The 25,479-nt window shown below is 40.8% G+C and overlaps 1 protein-coding gene across 11 annotated transcripts in view; it reads right to left on the bottom strand.

The window, feature by feature from the left end:
- The window catches only part of LDB2 (LIM domain binding 2), a 286,275-nt gene that overhangs the window by 47,818 nt on the left and 212,978 nt on the right, over positions 1 to 25,479 (bottom strand). For all 11 annotated transcript variants that reach the window (XM_037898023.2, XM_007055387.4, XM_007055388.4 and 8 more), the window contains 3 exons: positions 20,938 to 21,110; positions 14,561 to 14,683; positions 12,606 to 12,689 (listed from right to left, as the gene is read on the bottom strand). In XM_037898023.2, the coding sequence (XP_037753951.1) occupies positions 12,606 to 12,689; positions 14,561 to 14,683; positions 20,938 to 21,110 (380 nt within the window). The remainder of the gene's footprint in view (positions 1 to 12,605; positions 12,690 to 14,560; positions 14,684 to 20,937; positions 21,111 to 25,479) is intronic.

Genomic DNA, 25,479 nt, shown 5'->3' with positions numbered 1-25,479 from the left:
TGCAGACATATCTTCACTGAAATGATCAACTCCCTCCACAACATACCTTTCAAGATCCATGGGTCTTACACATGCTTATCACAACATGTGCTGTACTTCATCCAGTGCACTAAATGCCACAATAACAACTATCGGGGTGAAACCTGACAATCACCATGGTTTCGAATGAACTTACACAGGAAAACGATAAAAATCAAAAACACCCTACCACCTGTGGGTGAGCACTTTTGGGTGAGCAAAAAGTGATCACTCCATATCTGACCTCTCAGTCCTCATCCTCAAAGTAAGCCTGCACAACACTTTCAAAAGATAAGCCTGGGAGCTTAAACTCATTACTCTGCTAGACACTAAAAATCATGGACTGAACAGAGACACTGCATTTACAGTTTATTACAACAATCTGCAACCCATTAACCCCCCATTTTGTCCTATGACGTCACCTTAAATGGTCCCTTAGAATATATACTAACTACTTATGTTAAACTATCTCTTCAATCTTGTATTTAGCTATGACACACTCAGTACCTTTCCCAGATCTGAAGAAGAGCTCTGTGTAACTTGAAAGCCTGTCTCTCTTACTAACAGAAGTTGGATCAATAAAAGTTATTACTCACCCACTTGTCTCTCTAATATCCAGGGACTGATAGGGCTACAACAACACTGCATCGATATACATTATTATTTATATAACACATGGACACATAGCACTCCATTCATTTTACAAATGCATAACAGGTTAAATAAGTTTCAAGAGAATATTTTATAATAACCCAACAGGCTGTTAAATCCCTGACATCTAAGGTACCCATGATGATGTTTAAACATGTTTGTGAATCATACATATTTATACGCAAGCTCAAATGAAATAGAGTCACAAAGCAACCCTGTGTTTACACACTTATTTCAGCATTGGCTTGACATTCTCAGTTAAATACCATAAAATATGGTAAATTCTCAATGGGCCAGTTTCTGCTCTCACAACCATATAAATCAGCAGTAAATCCACTGACGTCAACAGTTACAACACTGTACAGCTGGTGTATGAGAGATCAAAATCAGACCCAATTGCTGTAATTTTCTTAGATTCATAGATTAAGAATGGGAAACTTACAGCCCAGGATACGACTGGATATTCAGCACTTTCTAACAATCAGGCCTCTTCAAGTTGTCTCAGGTTGGGTATCTCAGAGCTGAGAACCCCAAAACAGCTAGTCACTTTTGAAAATCTTGGCTTACATTTTTATTTAGGGCCCATTGCTGTTTTTTCGAATAGAAAGTGGTGAGACTATTTTCCGGTTTGGGGAACATTTGGGTGTACAAGACAAAGCAAACTCAAAACAAGCGATACAAAAGCTACTCAAACAAAACAAAATGGTTAGTTTTGTAATTACAATTGTTATATGTGCTTTCTCACTTCAGTTAATAGTCACATCAAAGTATCATCGCCTTGTCTGTCTCCTTAGCTGTTCCTGTGTGGATTCACAGAGTTCAACCAAATCACCATAAAGAGAAAGTTGAACTCCAAGAAATAAAATAGTTACATTTGCTGCTTAGGATCCTTTTGGCTGTTCAAGCTTTGGTCCTTCGCGAAACAGGAAAAACATACCGATGTTGAGTTTTTTACATGAATTCATGCTATTTGCACAGTCTGCCATTTAATATCAGTGAATGGTGGCTATTCACTTACAGTGAAATTCACTCCTGCCTACATAAAGCTAGAGTAATCAGGCGTTGTGCAAGAATATAAACACAGGTTGGGGGGATGGAATTTGTCTACCCAGCTTACCAGCAAACCATGTAACTGCAATGCAGCTCTTTTGCTGCTAATGCTTCAGACTATGGAACACCCTGTGAAGACCTAGTGCAGCGATTTTAAGCCATTGGATTTGGATCAGTACCTATTCCTTGACTGCCTCTGAGTATACATCCCTCTCTTCACAGTCCTATTTGCATCACGCACACCACTGGTATTTGATAAACAACAAATCATTCTGCCATTCTGACTGCCTGGAACAAAATGTTGGGATTGGCATTGTCAGGTCCTCATATAAATCCTACTTCCCTAATTCTCATGTCTTCGTACTATTTATGATTGTATTGCATTCTAGTATAGGTTATTCATCCTGTCCTCTAAAAACTGCCCTAAGGCTCTATTCTTGGCCCTCTTTTTTCCCCTCCTTCTGTCTTATCTCCCAAGATAACGTTCCTAACATTCTCTCTACCATCTTTCTGTCTTTTTCTAAACTGCCCACATCATGCTATACCCTGATTTCCCACTCCTGAAGAGACTGAAGACCTCTTTGTCTCAATCTCTCTATCAGCCTCCCATTCTCTTTAATCTAGACCTTAATTTTGCTCCCAAGATCATGTGTTTGTATGTCCACAGTGCACCAATAGTCAGTTTGAATTCATGCACAATATATTTTGCTTTTAGGACTCTCTTAAACTAAGACCGAAGAGCCCATCACAGTGTCCTGTATGTGAAAATTTGCCTTCACTACTTCCGCAATTTTGATAGAATTTGTCTCTGCCTCACTTGAAATTCTTAATGCTTTAATCACTTACTCCCTTGCTGCCACCATTCCCTCGTTTATTGTCTTCCTAAATTCCTATTATCTAGAGAAACAAATACTATGCCAAGAAACAGAACTGATCATCCATATCTATACTATTGGCATCCGTACTGGCTTCCTCTGCATCTCAAAATCCCATTAAAAATTGCCTTCCTGGTTTTCAAAATTCTTGAGACACTTGCTCCAGCCTACTTTTCCTCTATCTGCCTAAGCTTCCCCATCTACAAAATATGTATCCTTTTTTGTAAAGTGCTTTGCGATTGATGGATAAAAAGTGCTACATAAGAGGCAATTATAATTGACAACTTTATGACCTTGTATCCATCTCTTGACTCTGTTACCCTAGATTTGGTCTCCTCTTTACAATATTGCTTAGTTGTATGTTCATCTTTTACTTGAGCTAGCCCCCTATCCCTTTCATCTTGATCATTTCTTTTCTGTAAACTGTTTCTTAAGAACTTCTTTTCCCCTTTCTCTTCAGGTTATGATGGATGGATTCTTGCTGTAAAGCGTTTTGTGACACTGTTTATTAAAGGACGTTATATTTTTTAAAAACTACCTTGTATTTGATTGTCAAAGACGCATACTTCATCAAATTTTCCATTCAGAAAGTACCAGCCTATCTTATCCTACAAAGAGGTAGAGACACAAAAGGGAGGGATACAAGCTATTGTGATTGCCACTAAAATAAACACTTCCTGCAATATAGTGTTTGCCTCACTAGAAATTCCATGGCAGTATGACCTGATTAAGAACATAAGAACGGCCATACTGGGTCAGACAAAAGGTCCATCTAGCCCAGTATCCTGTCTTCTGACAGTGACCAATGCCTGGTGCTTCAGAGGGTATGAACAGAACTGGTAATTACCAAGTGATCCATCCCCTGTAGCCCAGTCCCAACTTCTGGCAGCACAGATTATAGGCAGCACAGGTAGACTGTAGATTCCTCTGGCTATCGTTGTCTGGCATTTTCATAGATTCATAGATATTTAGGTCAGAAGGGACCATTATGATCATCTAGTCTGACCTCCTGCACAACGCAGGCCACAGAATTTCACCCACCACTCCTACAAAAAAAAACCTCACACCTATATCTGTGCTACTGAAGTCCTCAAATCGTAGTTTAAAGACTTCAAGGAGCAGAGAATCCTCCAGCAAGTGACCCGTGCCCCATGCTACAGAGGAAGGCGAAAAAACTCCAGGGCCTCTTCCACTCTGCCCTGGAGGAAAATTCCTTCCCGACCCCAAATATGGTGATCAGCTAAACCCTGAGCATATGGGCAAGATTCATCAGCCAGATACTACAGAAAATTCTTTCCTGGGTAACTCGGATCTCACCCCATCTAATAGCCCATCACAGGCCATTGGGCCTATTTACCATGAATATTTAATTACCAAAACCATGTTATCCCATCATACCATCTCCTCCACAAACTTACTGAGTTTAATCTTAAAGCCAGATAGATCTTTTGCCCCCACTGCTTCCCTTGGAAGGCTATTCCAAAACTTCACTCCTCTGATGGTTAAAAACCTTCGTCTAATTTCTAGTCTAAATTTCCTAGTGGCCAGTTTATATCCATTTGTTCTTGTGTCCACATTGGTACTGAGCTTAAATAATTCCTCTCCCCCTCTGGTATTTATCCCTCTGATATATTTATAGAGAGCAATCATATCTCCCCTCAACCTTCTTTTAGTTAGGCTACACAAGCCAAGCTCCTTGAGTCTCCTTTCATAAGACAAGTTTTCCATTCCTCAGATCATCCTAGTAGCCCTTCTCTGTACCTGTTGCAGTTTGAATTCATCCTTCTTAAACATGGGAGACCAGAACTGCACACAGTATTCCAGGTGAGGTCTCACCAGTGCCTTGTATAACGGTACTAAAACCTCCTTATCCCTACTGGAAATACCTCTCCTGATGCATCCCAAGACCGCATTAGCTTTTTCACGGCCATATCACATTGGCGGCTCATAGTCATCCTATGATCAACCAATACTCCAAGGTCCTTTTCCTCCTCCGTTACTTCTAATTGATGCGTCCCCAGCTTATAACTAAAATTCTTGTTATTAATCCCTAAATGCATGACCTTACACTTCTCACTATTAAATTTCATCCTATTACTATTACTCCAGTTTACAAGGTCATCCAGATCCTCCTGTAGGGTATCCCTGTCCTTCTCTAAATTGGCAATACCTCCCAGCTTTGTATCATCCGCAAACTTTATTAGCACACGCCCACTTTTTGTGCCGAGGTCAGTAATAAAAAGATTAAATAAGATTGGTCCCAAAACCGATCCTTGAGGAACTCCACTGGTAACCTCCCTCCAGCCTGACAATTCACCTTTCAGTAGGACCCGTTGTAGTCTCCCCTTTAACCAATTCCTTATCCACCTTTCAATTTTCCTATTGATCCCCATCTTATCCAATTTAACTAATAATTGCCCATGTGGCACGGTATCAAATGCCTTACTAAAATCTAGGTAAATTAGATCCACTTCATTTCCTTTGTCTAAAAAATCTGTTACTTTCTCAAAGAAGGAGATCAGGTTGGTTTGGCACGATCTACCTTTTGTAAAACCATGTTGTATTTTGTCCCATTTACCATTGACTTCAATATCCTTAACTACTTTCTCCTTCAAAATTTTTTCCAAGACCTTGCATACTACAGATGTCAAACTAACAGGCCTATAATTACCCCGATCACTTTTTTTCCCTTTCTTAAAAATAGGAACTATGTTAGCAATTCTCCAATCATACGGTATAACCCCTGAGTTTACAGATTCATTAAAAATTCTTGCCAATGGGCTTGCAATTTCTTGTGCCAATTCCTTTAATATTCTTGGATGAAGATTATCTGGGTCCCCCCGATTTAGTCCCATTAAGCTGTTTGAGTTTCGCTTCTACCTCAAATATGGTAATGTCTACCTCCATATTCTCATTCCCATTTGTCATGCTACCATTATCCCTAAGATCCTCTTTAGTCTTATTAAAGACTGAGGCAAAGTATTTGTTTAGATATTGGGCCATGCCTGCTTTCAGTTGCTTATAACTTTGCCAAACTCAATCCAGTTGGACTGAAATTTCTCAAGGAGTGTGCCTTTCCCTCAGGCTGAAAGTTTCTGGAAAGTTTCAGGTAAAATGATTTAGCCATTTCTGAGAATGAGTTTAAGAGAAAATAAATTTTTTCTGCACATGTTAAAAATAAAACTATTATAACTGATTTGTTGAAAAGTTCTGGCACCTCCATGCTTTGGAGCAGGGACTAAACATTTGGCAGGAAGGTCACCTTAGTGTCAGAGCTGTGCCTTTTGCTGTCCCCAGAAAAATCACCCAAATTTGGCCAAATTGTAAATCTCAGGTTGTATGTGCTCTGCAGAGACTTAGCTCATCAGCTAAATCTCTGGAGATTTCATCTGCACTGAGCATGCTCCATCCCCTCATTGCTCCTACCTGTAATTGAGCTGTGCATGCCCATCTTCATAGATCAACTGAGCATGCTCCATCCTGGGGCTGGAGGGGCTGAGCCAGACTTTCCTTGACATTGCTCCTCCCAGCTGCATGGGGCTGTGGCAATGGAACCGAGAGCAGGCAGATGCTCCTGTGCTCCCAATGCCCACTGATGGTGCCCAGGCAGTGAGGAGGAGGAGGAAACAGCCTGACTGGGATTCAGGGGAGGGAGGGAAGGTAGAAGTGGGAAAGGGAGGAGGCATGGGCAGGACTCAGGAGGAGCAGGGGCATGAATTGGGTGGAGATTAGCAGCTGGAGCAGGACAGGAGCCAAGCAGCAGGCAGGTAGGCGGGAGTCAGAGGAGACAGATGTGTATGGTAGGAGCAGAAGGGAACAGGAAAAGGATGAGGTGGGGGAAAGAGGCAGAAGGATCTGTAACCACTAGAGCACAATCCCCTATAGAACATGGAGTTGAACCCAACAGTCCTGAGTGTCAACATTCCTTCACTGTCTAGGAAATTGCTGTGACACCGCTGGCACTTTATGTATCTCATCCCCTTCTAGTGGTGGGTCCGCCTTCCACAGCTACCAGTTAAAGGGTGACCCATCACTCTCACAGATCTTGGGAGACAGGCCAGTCCTTGCTTACAGACAGCCCCCCAACCTGAAACAAATACTCACCAGCAGCCTGCCACCACACAACAAAAACACTAACCCAGAAACCTATCCTTGCAAGAAAGCCCGTTGCCAACTGTGTCCACATATCTATTCAGGGGACACCATCATAGGGCCTAATCACATCAGCCACACTATCAGGGGCTCATTCACCTGCACATCTACCAATGTGATATATGCCATCATGTGCCAGTAATGCCCCTCTGCCATGTACATTGGCCAAACTGGACAGTCTCTACGTAAAAGAATAAATGGATACAAATCAGACGTCAAGAATTATAACATTCAAAAACCAGTCAGAGAACACTTCAGTCTCTCTGGTCACTCGATTACAGACCTAAAAGTGGCAGTTCTGCAACAAAAAAACTTGAAAAATGGACTCCAATGAGAGACTGCTGAATTGGAATTAATTTGCAAACTGGATACAATTAACTTAGGCTTGAATAAAGACTGGAAGTGGATGTGTCATTACACAAAGTAAAACTATTTCCCCTTGTTTATTTCCCCTCCTACTGTCCTTGTCAACTGTTGGAAATGGCCCACCTTGATTATCACTACAAAAGGTCCCCCCGACCCCCCTACCTGCGCCGCTCTCCTGCTGGTAATAGCTCACCTTTCCTGATCACGCTTGTTACAGTCTGTATGGTAACACCCATTGTTTCATGTTCTCTGTGTATATAAAATCTCCCCACTATATTTTCTACTGTATGCATCTGATGAAGTGAGCTGTAGCTCACAAAAGCTTATGCTCTAATAAATTTGTTAGTCTCTAAGGTGCCACAAGTACTCCTTTTCTCTTAGCTTATGTGGAGCTCCAGTAGTAGAGAACTGTGCCATTCTGATCTAAAGATTCCAAACTTCCTGATGACCCACGCTGGAAGTTGGTATCGTTCCACATTATTAAACTTTTGTTTTTTCAATTTCTACTTATATTAAAAACATAGGAAATTACATCAAAAAATATTACAGTTGCAAAGTCAAGCTCTCAGAAGTCAGGAAATGCCAGAAATAAGGTTGATGTGGCCCCTCTACTCCACCCGTGTGTATACATTCTGATAGTGTTTAATTACATGATCACATACTATTGTTTCTACAGGGTCCCTCTTTCAGGGCACAGGATGGACTTGCTCTGGGAATATTAGGACCCCTCCCTCATTTGTTGCAAAAATTTGAACTCAAGTGGTGAATGAGGCAGGGAACTCCAGGAAAACAAAGGATGGCCTCATGGTTAAGGCAATTGAATTCTCCAGACTTTCTGGAGAAAAATTCTATCCCTGCTTCTGTCACAGAGCGGGCCAGTCACTTAAACAAAACTTTTCACATGCGGAAACAGCATGTTCCTCATTTTCTTTTGATTTGCAAAAGTGCTCAACTCTTCCAATTACAGGAGTTCTGCTCTGAATATATGAAGTGTTATAACATTCTAAGTTCTCTGAAAAATCAGGCTCTAAATCTCTGAAATTGGGCACCCAGAATTAGTTGACACTTTTGACAGTTTTGGCTTTAATCCTTGGCTTCACCTCATAGGGGTGTTGTGAATATAAATTCATTAACATCTGTAAAGGACGAAGATACTATGATGAAAGCACCATAGAAAAGCCCATGAGGAAATTAATAATTCTGTGTTCAGTGTGGGGTTTAGATGGTTTGCAGTAAATAATACATGGGACCACACACTGAATTATGAAGATAAAAAGAAATATTGAATAGCTACCCATTCAATGAGGACCAGCTACCATGGGCACTAAATGAGGCAGAAGTTCTGTGGGAAAAAATAGCATGTGAACACGTAAATAAGGACTATATGATAATGCACAAGGGGGAACAATTAAGAGGGCAACTTTAATTCTGGCACCTCCTAACTTTTGAGTGCTTGACATTGCAACTTTAATATTCTTTTAATATAGTTTTTTTGGGTGCAATATAACAGTGAAATACTGATCAGATAGTACCACAAATAATTGCAGAACTAGGACCAAACTTCCTGAGCAGAACCCCTAAATGACACTCAAATATTTTGTCCTAATACCCATATTTATACATGCAAACTCCTTAATGGCATATTAAAAGGAATAATTTTATGCATAAGTATATATTTTGCATGTACAAATTTAAAATGTGCATGCATAACAGGTACGCATATAAACAGTGTGGATGCAATTTAAGTGTCCCCTTTCAAAATGTTATCCCATTATATAATTTATTACGTTAGCCTTCTAAGACTAGAAGTCTGAAAATGTCTAGTGAGAAACTAATTAAGTAAAACCTGGGCTCAAGGGGTTATTGCCCCCAAAATTGACATTTGCAATAGTGACATTTTGTTATTGGGGTGCATAATAGAGAATTGGATAATTTATAATTAAGGCTCAGATCATGGCTGGGTTTAACATACTCATGCAAGGACATATGGGAGAAAAAGACCTCTCACTTCCCCTCTGGCCTGCCTGGATCATTGCCCAGACATTGGGTGGGGACGGCTGACTCTACAGAGCTGGTTCTTCCTGTGCAGGGGGTGGGCGGAGGTTGGGGAATGGGCAGAGCTTTGGTTGCACTCACCCTAACACACAAGTGAGTAGAGCTGAATTGGCTTGAGGGGAAGATGGAATATCTACATCTGGTAAAGAGCTGTAGGAAACTACTCCATTCCCTTCCTTCCCCAGAGCAAGGGAGAAGCAGAGGAGGAATTCTGGGCTCCTGTTCGACAGCATAGGGCTGTGCCTAAAGGTTCCATCTAGCCGCAACTGCTTACAATGCTGGAGTGACATTTTTTTAAATTTCAAGTATGTGAGAAATGTAGCTTTTTTTTTTGGAATATGAAATTGTACGGGACAGGGACAGAGGGGAATTTGAGCTCTAAAATATAAGGGAATGGTACTCCAAGTATATCCCTATTGTTCAGACTTGGTTCAAGTCCATTGTAAATTAGATGTATCTAAATTCATACCTAAAGGGAGTAGCTGAGTATCTAACAAAGCACACAGGTAACAATTTACCTACCTAAAATTCTTACAATCTGATAGGAACTGTTCTATGGACTGTCATGTTCATCCTCTCTCTCTGTATAGGGCTCCTTTTCTTTACCTAGAGTGTTGATTGAGGGTAGGATATAGTTCTTAGCCTTAATATCTGATTTTTTACAATATCCAAAACTTGCTAAGAAACAAAATAAAAACAGTAGTTGATATTAATTTAAAACCTATGAGGTATCGTTCACTGTTTCTCAGAGGACTACCAGTAACTAATGAATCCTATGCAAGAGCTACAGCAAAGCATGCTGACCTCACTGATAAGCTAATCAATTATGCTGGTTCAAAACAAGGTAATAACCAAACCAAAAGAAAACCCATGTTCTTTACAGAACCAGGAGGGAGTGGGGAGAAAGCACATTTGCCAAATCCAACATGGCAAAACTGGTAGGGCTGTAAATTTTGTTTCAAGTTTCCAAGAAAATATTTTTAAGATTTCTACCTCCCTCCAGCCTTTAACAAAATTAATGTTCCTCTAAGCACAGCAGCTTTATTTCCACCAACTCAAAGTGAATAAAGAAAAAACAGAGTACACAGGTTGAAGGTTTGAATAGCCGAAATTGTAATTATCCCAAATAATAGGGATATGCTATACTATAGTGTTTACAGAGTACAACATACACGCTACACCTTTATAACAGCAGTATCTTAAATCAAGGTTTAAATTCTGCTTTTAAAAAGACTGCAGCATAGCTCACTGCTGTGTGTGCTTTGGAGAATAAAAATGATTAATTCTGCCCATCAGTGAAGTTTTTTCTTATGATTATCACAAGCCTTTGCAGCATGCAGAAAAGAAAAATGAAAATCATGTACAGGCTTATGTTTAAAACCTTATTTAAAAACACATAACAATACTAATTATTAAACTTCAGAAAGGTTTAAATAAAAATCAGGTAAAATGCTGACTTCTAAAAACTTAAACATAGCTGCATTTAACAGATTTTTTTTTTCAGTGAACAATTTTACAGCTCTGGGTTAGGAAGGGATTTTTTTTCAAAATTAACAGAAGAAAACGATGGGAAAAGAAGTAAATCAAACTGGAAGTGTATCGTCTCATGTGAGCGCCAATGATGAGCTGCAGATCTGAAAAGAGCAGAATGATCAATTCATCACTACAAAGCAGAAAGAAGCAGAGACTGCCTCGAAAAAGATTTCCTTTTGGAATCACCATGGCCAAGAGTCAGCGAAAGCTTTGTACTCAGGGACCTAATGTTGCCTATTAAACTAACAAAACTAGACTACTCCGGAAGAAGAAAAAAAAAGGTAAGACTTCATCATTTAATCCCCTTCCACTTCACTGTGTATCTTCCCAGTGCTTATATTGATACCACTCCCCCGCCCCCCGCCGACAGTATGATACCAGCATGGACAGTTCATGCCAAATGTGCACTAATCTATATTTCAGAGTTTCTGCCTATTTCATTAGTCTAGCTCACATTCAACAGTTAGAGAACAAGTAGCAAAGGAATTGTAAGGTGTTGGCAGTTGCTAGAGTGATAGAGTGCTGCAAATTCAAAATGGCACTCCCTGAACCAAGACTGCACACGGAACACCACCACACATACATCTGATTGTAGAATTTCTACTTGCAACACTTCTAATATGCTGTTTTATTTCACCTCAGGTTTTGTGCTGAATTCTGCTCTCAGTTCCATTGGGGTAAACTTGCCCTGTATAACTGAGAGTAGCATTTGAGCTATTGTTTTTAATCTGATGCTAAATAAGTAATTAGCAATGACCATCTAGTCAACTGGGGGAACAAGGGCATAGCCATAGAGACATCTTGGTGAGATCTCACCTTAGACCCTAGTCCTGCAAGTTATCCCTGCGCTCACATAGAGCCTCACTGATTTCAGTGGGGTTCTGCTTGGTGCAGGTCTCTGTTTGCCTGGAACATTTTGTAGAATCATGACCCTCACTGAATTGCAGCTGATTTAACTGCTATTCTTTGCAGCTCTGCATTGGGCTGATAACATTTTCATCTTCCAGAATACTCTTGTTTTTCTAAAAGCCCAAACATTTTGAATAACTATTCACTTAATTAAAAGGAAAAACAAACAATTACTGGTGTCCACTGGTGCATTGTTAGGTACCTTGCCTCATTTTATTTTCTTAATAATATTTCCAAAACTAGAAATGATTTGCATTTTAACCATAACAATATTAACTTCCCAGACTCTTATTTCAGTGTGTGCACTGTGAACCCACACAGGAGAATACTTGCAGAAAATAAAAATAAACTTACAAACTTTGAATGCACTTCAAGGTTCAGAAAGCAATGGGAACAAATGCATTATTTAATCATAAAAAAATTTAGACAATGTAGTGCAAAGCTGAGGAAAGAACTCTGGCTCCCAGAGGCAAAGCAGGGTGGAAGCATGGAGGGTATGCCTGCTTTCAGAGCTGGACCTGTGCCTTCTCTTAATACTGCTTCTTATTAGGGAGCTAGAAAGGAGGCTGAGACCACTGGATGGTGGTAAGAACTAGCTGCAGTTTTCTCAGAAACAGTGATTAGAGACAAGAGAAAACAAATAAGAAATCTGAGCAAAACAGGATGGAAAACTTCTAGTTTACAAACAATAAATCCTGTTAAATCATGCAAAGTTGAAAAGAAAGCCCAGGAAAAACACAGGAGCAGATCCAGCTTCCATTCAAGTCAATGACAAATTTTCTATTCACTTCAATAGGGCAGGTTTGAGCCCCAACATTGCTATGTGCTGCTTTGTTACCCTAATTCCAATCACAATATTACTCCCCGCAACCCTCATTAAGGGCTGGTTCCAACCTTCCTTGACTGTCTTAGACCCTGTTTTTGTTATGTTGGCTCAACAATGCTTGTAACCTTTTAAAATTATTCACAATAACTGGCAAGTGCAGTAGCGCTTACCCTGAGGTAGTTGAGGGTGAAGTTAGTCAGACCCATTCGGGTGATGTTTTTGGACAGCTGCTCCAGCACCTGAGGGTCTTGTGCCTAAGTAGGAAGGAAGCAAGGAAATTGGCACTTTGCTTTTGGTTTGTTTTTTGTGGGGGGAAATCACTCTTGTGGAAAAATTACATTTCAAGGCTAGAGTTAAAAGTTAAATAAATAAAACCACTCTGGAGGTCTTTTACTGGATTTGTAATATTAAGCAATACTAATTTGTTGTAAGACAAAGTCCATTTCAGATGGTCTTTCTATAACTCCCTCCTCTGCTCCAGCTCATCTGAAAAGCTAAATGGATTTATATAAAATTACCATTATTTATATTATATTCGCACCTAGAGACCCTAACTGAGATTGGGACCCCAGTGTAGTAGACACTGTACAAAAGATATAGTACGAGATAGTGACCATCCCCAAGTTTGTAATCTTTTTGTATCATATTCTTCTAAATACATAACTCTTGGTTTAAGTGATTAACCCAGTTGTGCAAACTCTCATTTACTTTCATGAGGGTTCTCTGTCGGAGGGCTTGTAGGATCAGGCCACAGACTAGAAGATCTTCTGGTAGGGACTGTGGGTTAGATTTTTAAAGTATTTAGAAGCCTAAAGGTGCAGATAGGCAATTAGTGGGATTTTCACCTACTTAGGTGCTTCTGAAAATCTCACTAGGTGCCTATCTGTATATTTAGGAATCTAAATATCTTTGAAAATCTGGGCCTATGTCCTTAAAACCTCTATGGCGCTGATCCTGCAATTCACTGTGTGCAGCTGGAGTCCCATTGACTTCAGTATTTGTACAGAGCCCAGCTTACACATAGAAGATGCTGCTGGGGAGGAGAGAGAGTGAGCTAGAAGGTTCCTGGGAGCTGCAGTTCCCAGCACGCCCTAAGGGAAGGAGAGGGTGGCACGCAGAAAACTCCTTGCAAGCCTGAGACCGAGCATGAAGCTGTTTCTTACTCTGGATCCCTGGGCTCTGGGGGATAGAGGGGAATGGGTGTCTGGGCAAGGGGAGCCTCACGGTTGGGTTCTGGGGAGGAGGAGGTTCATGTATATTGGCTGTGGGGGCCTTGCAGGTGGGCTCTGGGGGGAGGCGTTGTGGGTGTCTGGCTCCCTGTTGGGTTCTGGGGAGGGGGAAAGGGGGCAGAGAAACAGGAACTGGGTTGTCATTGGGGTTTCTTTAACTCTCTGATCCTGGGGGAATTTTTGTGTGTGTCTGTATTGTTACAGACATGCTTGCTGACAGGTATTTTGAAACAAATTACCAAAATACTTGACACTGGCATGATTATGTAAGATTTTCAGAATTTTGCAGAATTTTAAAATATTGTGCACAGAATTTTAAAGTTTTTGGTGCAGAATGCCCCCAGGAGTAACAATGTAAAAGTACTCTGGAATTCTGGTTCACGTCATAACAGAGAAGGGGCTTTCAATGTGAAAATAAGATCTGGAATCAGGTTCCGAAGTTTTGGTTTGGGCCCATCTCTACCAAAAATGTGTGTATGTATGTAGTTGCTATCTCCTGTGAGTATAAAAATCAGCTTTCACATTTAAGGGCCAAATTATTCCGTCAGCTACAGTAATGAAAGCCCACTGAGTTCAGTGGAGTTGCCTCAATATAAATGAAAGCAGACTTTGGCCCCAAATCTTTGTCATGCAACCCACGATGACAAAATGGGATTCAAGAAAAAATGTATTAGAGCGAAGTGAAAAATAACTGTAAAAATATAGTTACCATATAGTCTTACACGAAACACTGAGAAACAGGGGAGAGCGATGAAAGAAGGGCTTATAAATTAATGCGGTTGCAGTCAGAACAAAATATTTATAGTTAATTGCCTGGGCTGTGAAATTTGCTGGAGTTCTTTAAAAACATAATCTCATCTCTTTGCATTAGGTCAAATGGAAAAAGGATTACTTACATGCATGGCTAGAATGCTGCGTGGGACTAATTCTCTGTACTGTCTAATGGTAAAGTGCCATGTTTTTATTCTCATAAGATCATCAAAGGTAAACTCCAAGATAAGGCGCCCTTCTGTGCATACCTAGGATTAATAAAACACATGAAATAAAATCTTCCAGGAAATCTGTGCAGAATTACAGCATTCTCACTCATTTAAACTAAACACCAAAATATCATCTGTATTTTAGTGTTCACTGTTATTGGGTTAATTGTTTCCCCTTCTCTAGAAAAAGAATTAGGGAAAGTAACTTCACAGTGGAGACAATAACTTATTATACTCTAGATTTTATAGCATTGAGTGCACTAAATCTTATTTATTGCACCATATCTGTTTCCCTTTTTAATCACAACTGCTAATTAATGACACTAAACCTTTCAGCATAGGTGACTGTTGTGCATACTTGATGTCAAGCTGCTGAACCAGTCGTTCCCAACCTTTTGAAGTTTGATCCTCCCTACTAATGGATTAATGTATAAATGCTCCATTTGCATCCACTAGCAGTGCATAATGCCCCAGCATGGTTGCTGTCAATACTCATTTTTCTTATTCCCTTTTTCCAAGTGCTTCCTCCCCATATACACACCCACTTTTTATTTTTAATCTGGTTTTCTGCTCTCATTTTCTTTCTCTTTTATCAGCTGCCTATACCACAGATTTGCCACTAACCAGAAAGCTACATGCAGGTGTCCCTGGGTCTGCACTGGTAGCTCCATGAGGCTGACTCCCATGTGATATTGAAGCTGAGTGTTGTGGGGGCAAAGAAAAGACACTTAGACCAGTATGCCAGTGCCTGATCTTGTAGCCCTGTACATGTGAGCTGCCCTCCACAGTCAAATAATTCATATCATACTGTGAAGGATGCTGTATTAGAAAAGCAAGGGGGTGGGTGGGCAGGTAGAAGGATGGGTAAATGCAGTTGGGTACTGCAGGAGAAGGGAGGGGAAGTGACTGGCATTCATAGAGCTGCCCACAGCTTTATCTGTGAGCAGTGAAGTATCTGAGTATCATGGGGCTGTCATGCATTCAGTCTTCTTTAGGGTGCCAAATGCACTCCTTGCATGGTGCCCTGGCTAGTGGATCCCCGAAGCATTGTACACATTAGCAGCACTGGAAATTCTTTTAAAGAAACTGGTTATGAATTTAGTCTCAAAGCTCCTGTTAGGAGTTAGTATGACTTAAGGAACCTGCAGTGAAAGAAATAATGAAAGGAGAGAGACAGTAATTAGTGAAATCTTCTTACAGTACTGTGCACAGACAATTAGATAACAATCTTCCATTAAAAAAAAGACACTTATTGCAACTTTAATCAAATAATAGCTGAATTAAATAAAACAAATTGTAATGCTAGTTTACTAGTTAGTCTGTTTGCACATTGGTGTGATCACCAAACCCAGATTTATTTAGTTTGTGGTTTTGCAGTGTGTATTTTTTCTGATTAACTACTTATTTGATGCCATTTGGTGTCTCCTCACAGTTTGATCAGCTTTAGAATACTATTCAAAACCACTTAGGCTAGGCTACCAGGCATATTGTGCAGGCAAAATATTGTAGGCCTGGGAAAGAGAAACTTGTTAATAGGATTCTCTTATTCACTGTACCTCAGTCATGCATTCAGGTTTTGTATTGCTGATGGCCTATATGCAGGATTCATTCCCTCCCTTGACTCTTTGATGTTCTTATTATTTTCATACTAAGATTAAAAATTTCACACCCACGACTCTAATACACCAATGTGAGGTAGCTGAGCCTATCAATATTACTGTACTGAGGCCAAGGATCCTGGTTATTGCCAAGTTAATATTAAACTACTTCAGGTTTATAATAATGTCTTATAATAATATCCCATAGGCTCACAAATGTGTCTTCTCTGAAATGGTAAGAAATATAGCTCTCAATGGACTTTATTTTATGCACATATGTTAACAAATGGTCACCGAAAAGCTGGAACACATACCTCATATCATTGGCAAAATTTTACACATCTCATAAAGGAATTTAATTTTCCCCTCTACAAAATAATTTCAGGTATTACTTCTAATCAATAAAATGAATGTAGTTCTTATTTGAAGTTGGCCTCTTTTTTTTAAGAAAAGGTGCCTTTCCCACAGAATCCAAAATCAAAAGGGTCTCCAATTAAGAAAACATTTTCTGTTGTGCTGAATTCATGTTACCTTACTGTGAGCTCTGACATTTTGTTTCTGTGGTAACCAAAATCAGCTGATTAGTTGGCATGGCAACAGAAAAGATGTAATCCCAGCAGACACACTCTAATCAATGCCCCCAGCACAGATGGTCTCCGGAGGATCAACAAGAAAGAGGCTGGCAGGCATTCAGTATATCACGTGGTAGCTCTAGACTAGGCCAGGAAAAAGAAAACTAAAAAAGAACATTTCTCAAACTAACCAATAGCTTTTTAACCCCTTCCTTGCATTGATTAATTGTAGGCTAGTCAGTGGGTTGCACCCATGAAAAATGACCTCAAAATTGCTTTTTATTGGATAGAATGTATTTTTCTAAAATAAGAAATCTTTTCTTCCATTTTCAGCCCATATTAATAGATCATTTCTCAACCCTGTTCCTTTACTTGAAAAGCAGTCTAAAGCTTATATGAATACATAAAATTAGTAAGATTATTTACTCAGTAAGAGTTAAAAAAGATAAAGTGAGCTTTAGCGTTATACTTGTGAAGTATGGATGATTGAGTCATTGTCAACTGCAGAGAAAAAAGTATTTTTATTATAACGATATGTGCATGTAGGCTATTACCATTTTTTAGTAGCACTGATCTCTGTAAAGTTCATTTATGTGAGGCTATTGGGAAATACAAAAATCACTAGCACTAAAAAACAGCTCAACTACCATATAAAGTTTGAGAATAAGTAAATTATAAGAGTCTAGGTTAATTCTGTGAGAGCAGTGCTTCCATTGCGTGAAGGAAAAAAAAATCTAAAATCCAAACACCAGGGTGAATTAACATGGTAGCTTGGATGTTTAGAACCTGATTTTACTTTCACAGAAGTCAGTGGCAAACCTGTTAACTGGGACCTTTAATCCTGAACATGTATTTCCCTTCTTTTATTAGCTTTAATTCACACCCTGAATGTTATTAAAATATTTTTATTAATTTATTTCCTTTGGTTTTATTAAAAATGTATCATTTACTTCTTAGTTCAGTAAGATATTTAAGTACTTGGGTAACTGTAAGCAAGTGAATAACCCCATTGAAGTCAGTTTTGACTACTTGTGCTTAAAGTCAGGTATATGCTTGAGTACCTTGCTTAAAAAAGAAAAAAATTACTAATCTCATATTTACTCAGTACTATCTAATAAATTGACCTAAGCAGGAAAATATAAAAATGCATATCATGTGGCTCATTGATGCAACAGATGATCAAACCTCTATCAGGACTGTTCCAGACTATTGTATTAAAACTACTTAGAGAATTTTTAGCTTGCAGACTGTTCATCAGACCAAAGTGGGTGCTAAACAACAGCAGTGTGCTTGATGAGTTTGCATACTAAAAATGTATTTGAGCATAAGCTTTCGTGAGCTACAGCTCACTTCATCAGAGGAATGCATCCGATGAAGTGAGCTGTAGCTCACGAAAGCTTATGCTCAAATAAATTTGTTAGTCTCTAAGGTGCCACAAGTACTTCTGTTCTTTTTGCGGATACAGACTAACATGGCTGCTACTCTGAAACCATACTAAAAATGTTTACAGTAGCGTCACTAAAGGAAGCAAAAACCTTACTCGACCAAATTCTGACATAGTGTTAAGTGAGTGAATTAAATTTAATGTAGTTACACATGTTACATGAGGTTTTAATTTTGTCCACTGTACCCATGCCACAAGGGTATGGTTCTGCCATTACATGTGCTGGGTCCCTATTGACTTCACTGGGAGCTGTGCATGCATGTTAGAAGGCAAAATTTGGTTCTAACTCACTTTCGAACAAGACAAGTAATGTTTCTCTTTTCTCCCTTATTCTACGTTCTAAAGGTGTTTTGTTAAGAAAAATAATGTTTTAATTGTAAAAACATATAAAAACAATTTAAGTTTTTTCCTGAAGCTAAGTTGAATCCCTGAGTGAACTTTCTATTGAAGTAAAGAGATTTCCATTAGAATCCTCAACAGAACCTTCACTAATGGAGCGTGTATGATGTCACTAAGATTCCAATCCTGCGAATCTTTGCACGATTAAGACCAAACTGCCATTAGATATACGAAGTGCTTCTCTTGAAGTAGATGGGATCTGTTTATATTCAGCCCAAGCCAGATTTTGGTCCTTAGGAGTGTTTCACCTTTTATTTTTTTGTATCAGCTGGGTATTATTTCCCCTCTGAAGGAATAGCGCTGTAGTACAGTGTGCTGACAACGCAAAACAAATGTGTTAAATCAGCAAAAGTATTTTTTGAATACTAGAGATTCCAAAGGAAGGGTTCCAAAAAACTGCTTCTCTGTGTTAATATTGCATTAAACCAACTGACCTGTGTTCTGCCCTTTGGCCAAGTGCATCACAAAGGGGAGAAAAATCATGGAAATGACACAAATGTTGTTCGAGTGCCATGCAGAAGGGACAAGTAGCTACACTATAGCTTCCCTTCCACTGCACATAGACAAACATCTAGCCATGGCTGCAATATGCAAGCTCTTCATAGGCCAGGTGGTGAGGAGGGATCATCTAGGAACAGCTGGTTTACTTGGCATGCTTCCTTCTCCTTGGGGGGCAACATTATGATGCAATACATGCGTCATAAACTCAGAGCCCCAGTAACTTGAGTTGGTTGGAATGTTTCAGTAAAGTCTTTGGTTTGTTTGTTTAGTTGGTTTTGGTTTTTTGGGGTCAGAAAATGCCAGTTTGTGGAAACTAATTGGTTTTGACCAAACCTTTCTCAAGTCCAGGATGGACTTTGTGGTCAAAACACTTCAGAAAGAAAAGAGACCCCAGAAAGCCTAGTGGTTTGAGCACTCACCTGGGATGTAGGAGATGCTAGTTCAAGTTCCTGCTTTGCCTGAGTTGAAGCAGGGGCATGAATGTGGTTCTCCCTCATCCCAGGTGGGTGCCCCAACTACCAGGCTATTTTAGTCCCACCCTCTCTCTGTGGTGGTTTTGTTTTGTTTTGGCAAAAGAATTCAAATGGTCTTGGTTTCATTCCCTGGAATAGACCCAAATGTTGAAACCTCAAAATGTTTCACAAAGCAAAATTCTTGTTTTCTGGCCAACCCTACCAGTAACTCAATCTCAGTGTCATTTAAATACTGTGAAAGAGGTATGTGAATATGGCAGGCAAGAAGTCAATGCGATCTGATGGAACAAGTTCTACATGATCAGACCATGCCATGAATACCCTAGAAATGCTCAGTCATCACAATGCCAGCGGCTTTATTCTCTGCCTACACTAGAACCTCACCAGTCCCACATGCCAATGAGGAACATAGAACAGGTTTATCTGTTCCCTAAAGGCTCGGATACATTTAATCAGTTCCCTCCCTCTTGTAAAATTCAAAGAGTGGGATTTAGCCATCTGAGGATGCATAAAAATGAGAATAAAAGAGGATGACCTTGGCTAAATAAGCAACGCATACATTTCCATTCTCACTAACCACAGTTTGTTGTAAGTTTTCATTTCAAGTATGTTATTTAATTCCATAAGATTATTATTTTATTTTAATTTGGTATATCTAATTGCTTTTCTGCCTGTTTGGTCTTGTTTATATAAGTATAATGCATCCTATCTAATTATGTGATTTAGCTGCAAGACTGGAAGGGGCCAAAGCCTGAAGAGAATTCAATCTTCTATCAGATGTGGTGGACACCTGCTTAGGGCCTGATCCAAAGACTGCTGAAATCACTGTAAATCATTCCTTTGACTTCAATGCACTTTGGATCAGGCTCTGTTGTATTAAAGCACCAGCTGTACTGAGACTTCCCAGTCCCCAGTGGGTAAAATATCTAAATAAAGCATGTTAACCAAAATGTATCAACAATGTAATCATTCACTGTTGTTTTAAAATTAAGATGAGATAAAGTACACAGGCAGCTGAAACTTAGTTCCTAAAAGTTTGGTGGCTGTGGTGGCTTAGTTTTATGTGCTTTCTCTTGCAAAACTTCCTAGGAAGACAGCAAAAGGTGCCCACAAAGCTTTCCAGTCATGTAACAAATAGTAATAATACAAAATACAAAGGGATGAAAGTGCTTGAGGTATTAGAAATCAACAAAGCCTTTCAGAAAATATAATTATCCTTCAAATACTCCTTGAAACACACACACACACACACACACACACACACACACACAAAATGCAGTATGTTTTACTGAGTCTTTCCTGTTACCTTGGTAAACATGGGCTTTCCATGCTGGGTGACCATGGTGCATTGATCACAGTCCACTGTGATAGATGAGTTGTGGTATGACTCTTTTGAGTGCTTGAGAATGTAATACAGGTCTGTTACACCTCCTTCAAAGACAGTGCTAAAATAACGAGGAATTAGGGTCCTTCCAATGGCTGTGAGGAAAATACAAAGCAAAAATCAACAAATACTGTGGTTTATAACAAACACAACATCAGTGTTTTTAAGTGAAACTTTCATTTAAAGAATATAATACATGTTCTTGGAGAGCTACAGAACTAGAGTCTCCACCTGCTCCCATTGAAATCAATGGCAAACAGCCTATTCTCTTCAGTAGGTTTGGACCTCGGTTCGTATAGCTTTTTTATACAGTTGGTGAACTAGCTTCTTTCTTCTTGAAGGTTTGGAGATGCTTGTAGATGTTCAAAGGTTATTACTACACAGGAGCCATGCTGAGTAAATCTTGTCTGAAACTTGGATGCAGTATTTCATTTCCATAAATAAATGTGTAACTAAAACCAGAGTGTACATGTGCTTGTGCAAATACATGCATGCACCAAAACATATAACTCTTTATGCATAGAGTACATACACATATATATTAATACAGTTTATACAATATATATGTGTAGCTAATATAGTCTGTTGAATGGAAAGAGAACTATAGGAGGAAAACAAAATCTCTGCGATTGAAAAAGGGCCTGACAGTGGGATGCAACATATAAAGCCATAGGCTCAGAGCACAGAGCCCATCTGAGATCTCTTTTTCAATTCAAGTGGAAATAGTTGCCTCTGTAATCTAAAACGGCTGAAGATGCACATGGGGTAAACACGCACTGTGATACAAAACCTGCGTCAGCTGACTTGGACTCATGGGGCTTCGGCTGCAGGGCTATAAAATTGCAGTGCAGATGCTCCAGCTCTGGCTGGAACCCAGGCTCTGAGACCCCATGATGAGGGGGAGGGTCTCAGAGTCCAGGCTCCAGCCCCAGCACCATTGTTTACACTGCAATTTTTAGCTTTACAGTCCCAGCCCAAGTTAGCTGACCTGGTCTCTGAGACTCGGTGCAGCAGGGTTTTTATTGCAGTGTAGATATACCCTGACCATAGAGATGGGCCATATACGAAGAAAGATTTGACCAATAGAGCAACCTGCATTTGTTTTTTAAACCCCAACTCATAGACTTCAAGGGACAAGCCCTGCAATCCTTGGAAACAATTCCCATTGAATTCACATCACTGAAATCAATGGCAGTTTTGAATAAGGACTGCAGGACGTAGCTCACAGTAAATAAATAAATAAATAAATAGAGTTCTGAATGTTTTTCAGTTGCACGGAGTACTGGCAGTAATAGACATCAAAGGGAAATGTGTTATGTGCAATTGATGTTTTCCTGGTCCATTTTTGCAGACAGTTTGGTTGCTATTGGCAACTTAAAACACCAAGACAATATTTTAGGAATAAGTACTTTATAAACAGATCAATATTGTATTTTTAGAATGACTTAATAATACTTTGAACTTACAGTATATTATGTTTTTCACCTGAAAAATGTTTTGCATATATTAATTAATCCTCAACATTCCTATGTCTATACTCCTGTGTGGTAGTAGGTAAAGATTAACTCCATTATATAGGGGGAAAACCAAGGCAGATAGGTTTATATGGGGAGGGAAACAAAGCCCTGGTCTACACTAGGAGTTGAGGTCAAATTTAGCAGCATTAAATCGATTTAACCCTGCACCCGTCCACACGACGAAGCCCTTTTTTTCGACTTAAAGGGCTCTTAAAATCGATTTCCTTACTCCACCCCCGACAAGGGGATTAGCGCTGAAATCGGCCTTGCTGGGTCGAATTTGGGGTACTGTGGACGCAATTAGATGGTATTGGCCTCCGGGAGCTATCCCAGAGTGCTCCATTGTGACTGCTCGGGACAGCACTCTCAACTCAGATGCACTGGCTAGGCAGACAGGAAAAGGCCCGCGAACTTTTGCATTTCAATTTCCTGTTTGGCCACCGTGGCAAGCTGCAGGTGACCATGCAGAGCTCATCAGCAGAGGTGAGCATGCAGAGCTCATCAGCAGAGGTGACCATGATGGAGTCCCAGAATTGCAAAAGAGCTCCAGCATGGACCGAACGGGAGGTACGGGATCTAATTGCTGTATGGGGAGAGGAATCTGTGCTATCAGAACTACGTTCCAGTTTTCGAAATGCCAAAACATTTGTCAAAATCTCCCAGGGCATGAAGGACAGAGGCCATAACAGGGACCTGAAGCAGTGCCGCATGAAACTTAAGGAGCTGAGGCAAGCCTACCAGAAAACCAGAGAGGCGAACGGCCGCTCCGGGTCAGAGCCCAAAACATGCCGCTTCTATGATGAGCTGCATGCCATTTTAGGGGTTCGGACACCACTACCCCAGCCGTGTTGTTTGACTCCTTCAGTGGAGATGGAGGCAACACGGAAGCAGGTTTTGGGGACGAGGAAGATGATGATGATGAGGTTGTAGATAGCTCACAGCAAGCAAGTGGAGAAACCGGTTTTCCCAACAGCCAGGAACTGTTTCTCACCCTGGACCTGGAGCCAGTACCTCCCAAACCCACCCAAGGCTGCCTCCTGGACCCGCCAGGTGGAGAAGGGACCTCTGGTGAGTGTACCTTTTAAAATACTATACATGGTTTAAAAGCAAGCATGTGAAAGGATTAATTTGCCCTGGCATTCGTGGCTCTCCTGGACATACTCCCAAAGCCTTTGCAAAAGGTTTCTGGGGAGGGCAGCCTTATTCCATCCACCATGGTAGGACACTTTACCACTCCAGGCCAGTAGCACGTACTCGGGAATCATTGTAGAACAAAGCATTGCAGTGTATGTTTGCTGGCGTTCAAACAACATCCGTTCTTTATCTCTCTGTGTTATCCTCAGGAGAGTGATATAATTCATGGTCACCTGGTTGAAATAGGGAGCTTTTCTTAAGGGGACATTCAGAGGTGCCCGGTCCTGCTGGGCTGTTTGCTTGTGGCTGAACAGAAATGTTCCCCGCTGTTAGCCACGGGGAAGGGGGTAAGTGGAGGGTCTAGCCACGTGGGGGGGGGGAGGCAAAATGCAATCTTGGAACGAAAGCACATGTGCTATGCATATAATGTTAACAGCAAGGTTTACCGTGAAAGAGTGTACCCATTGTTCTATAAAATGTGTCTTTTTGCACCACTGTCCCTTTTTTTTCTCCACCAGCTGCATGTGTTTCAAGGATCACAGGATCTTCTCCTTCCCAGAGGCTAGCGAAGATTAGAAGGGGAAAAAAACGCACTCACGATGAAATGTTCTCTGAGCTCATGCTGTCCTCCCACACTGACAGAGCACAGACGAATGCGTGGAGGCAGACAATGTCAGACTGCAGGAAAGCACAAAATGACCGGGAGGAGAGGTGGCGGGCTGAAGACAGTAAGTGGAGGGCTGAAGAGAGGGCTGAAGCTGAAAGGTGGCGGCAGCATGATGAGAGGAGGCAGGATTCAATGCTGAGGCTGCTGGAGGATCAAACTAATATGCTCCAGCGTATGGTTGAGCTGCAGGAAAGGCAGCAGGAGCACAGACCGCTGCAACAGCCCCTGTGTAACCAACCGCCCTCCTCCCCAAGTTCCATAGCCTCCTCACCCAGACGCCCAAGAATGCAGTGGGGGGGACTCCAGCCACCCAGCCAATCCATCGCAGAGGATTGCCCAAGCAACAGAAAGCTGGCATTCAATAAGTTTTAAAGTTTTGTGGCCTTGTCCTTCCCTCCTCCACCACCCCTCCTGGTGCTTCTCTCCTCCACCACCCTTTCCGGGCTACCTTGGTAGTTATCCCCCTATTTGTGTGATGAATTAATAAAGAATGCATGAATGTGAAGCAACAATGACTTTATTGCCTCTGCAAGCGGTGATCGAAGGGAGGAGGGGAGGGTGGTTAGCTTACAGGGAAGTAGAGTGAAACAAGGGGCGGGGGGTTTCATCAAGGAGAAACAAACAGAACTTTCACACTGTAGCCTGGCCAGTCATGAAACTGGTTTTCAAAGCTTCTCTGACGCGCACTGCGCTTTCCTGTGCTCTTCTAACCGCCCTGGTGTCTGGCTGTGCGTAACCAGCAGCCAGGCGATTTGCCTCAACCTCCCACCCCGCCATAAACGTCTCCCCCTTACTCTCACAGATATTGTGGAGCGCACAGCAAGCAGTAATAACAGCGGGAATATTGGTTTCGCTGAGGTCTAGCCGAGTCAGTAAACTGCGCCAGTGTGCTTTTAAACGTCCAAATGCACATTCTACCACCATTCTGCACTTGCTCAGCCTGTAGCTGAACAGCTCCTGACTACTGTCCAGGCTGCCTGTGTATGGCTTCATGAGCCATGGCATTAAGGGGCAGGCTAGGTCCCCAAGGATAACTATAGGCATTTCAACATCCCCAACAGTTATTTTCTGGTCTGGGAATAAAGTCCCTTCCTGCAGCTTTTGAAACAGACCAGAGTTCCTGAAGATGCGAGCGTCATGTACCTT

Source organism: Chelonia mydas, chromosome 4, assembly GCF_015237465.2.
Source record: "Chelonia mydas isolate rCheMyd1 chromosome 4, rCheMyd1.pri.v2, whole genome shotgun sequence".
Lineage (NCBI taxonomy): Eukaryota > Metazoa > Chordata > Testudines > Cheloniidae > Chelonia > Chelonia mydas.
This window is presented reverse-complemented; position numbering and strand designations above follow the sequence as displayed.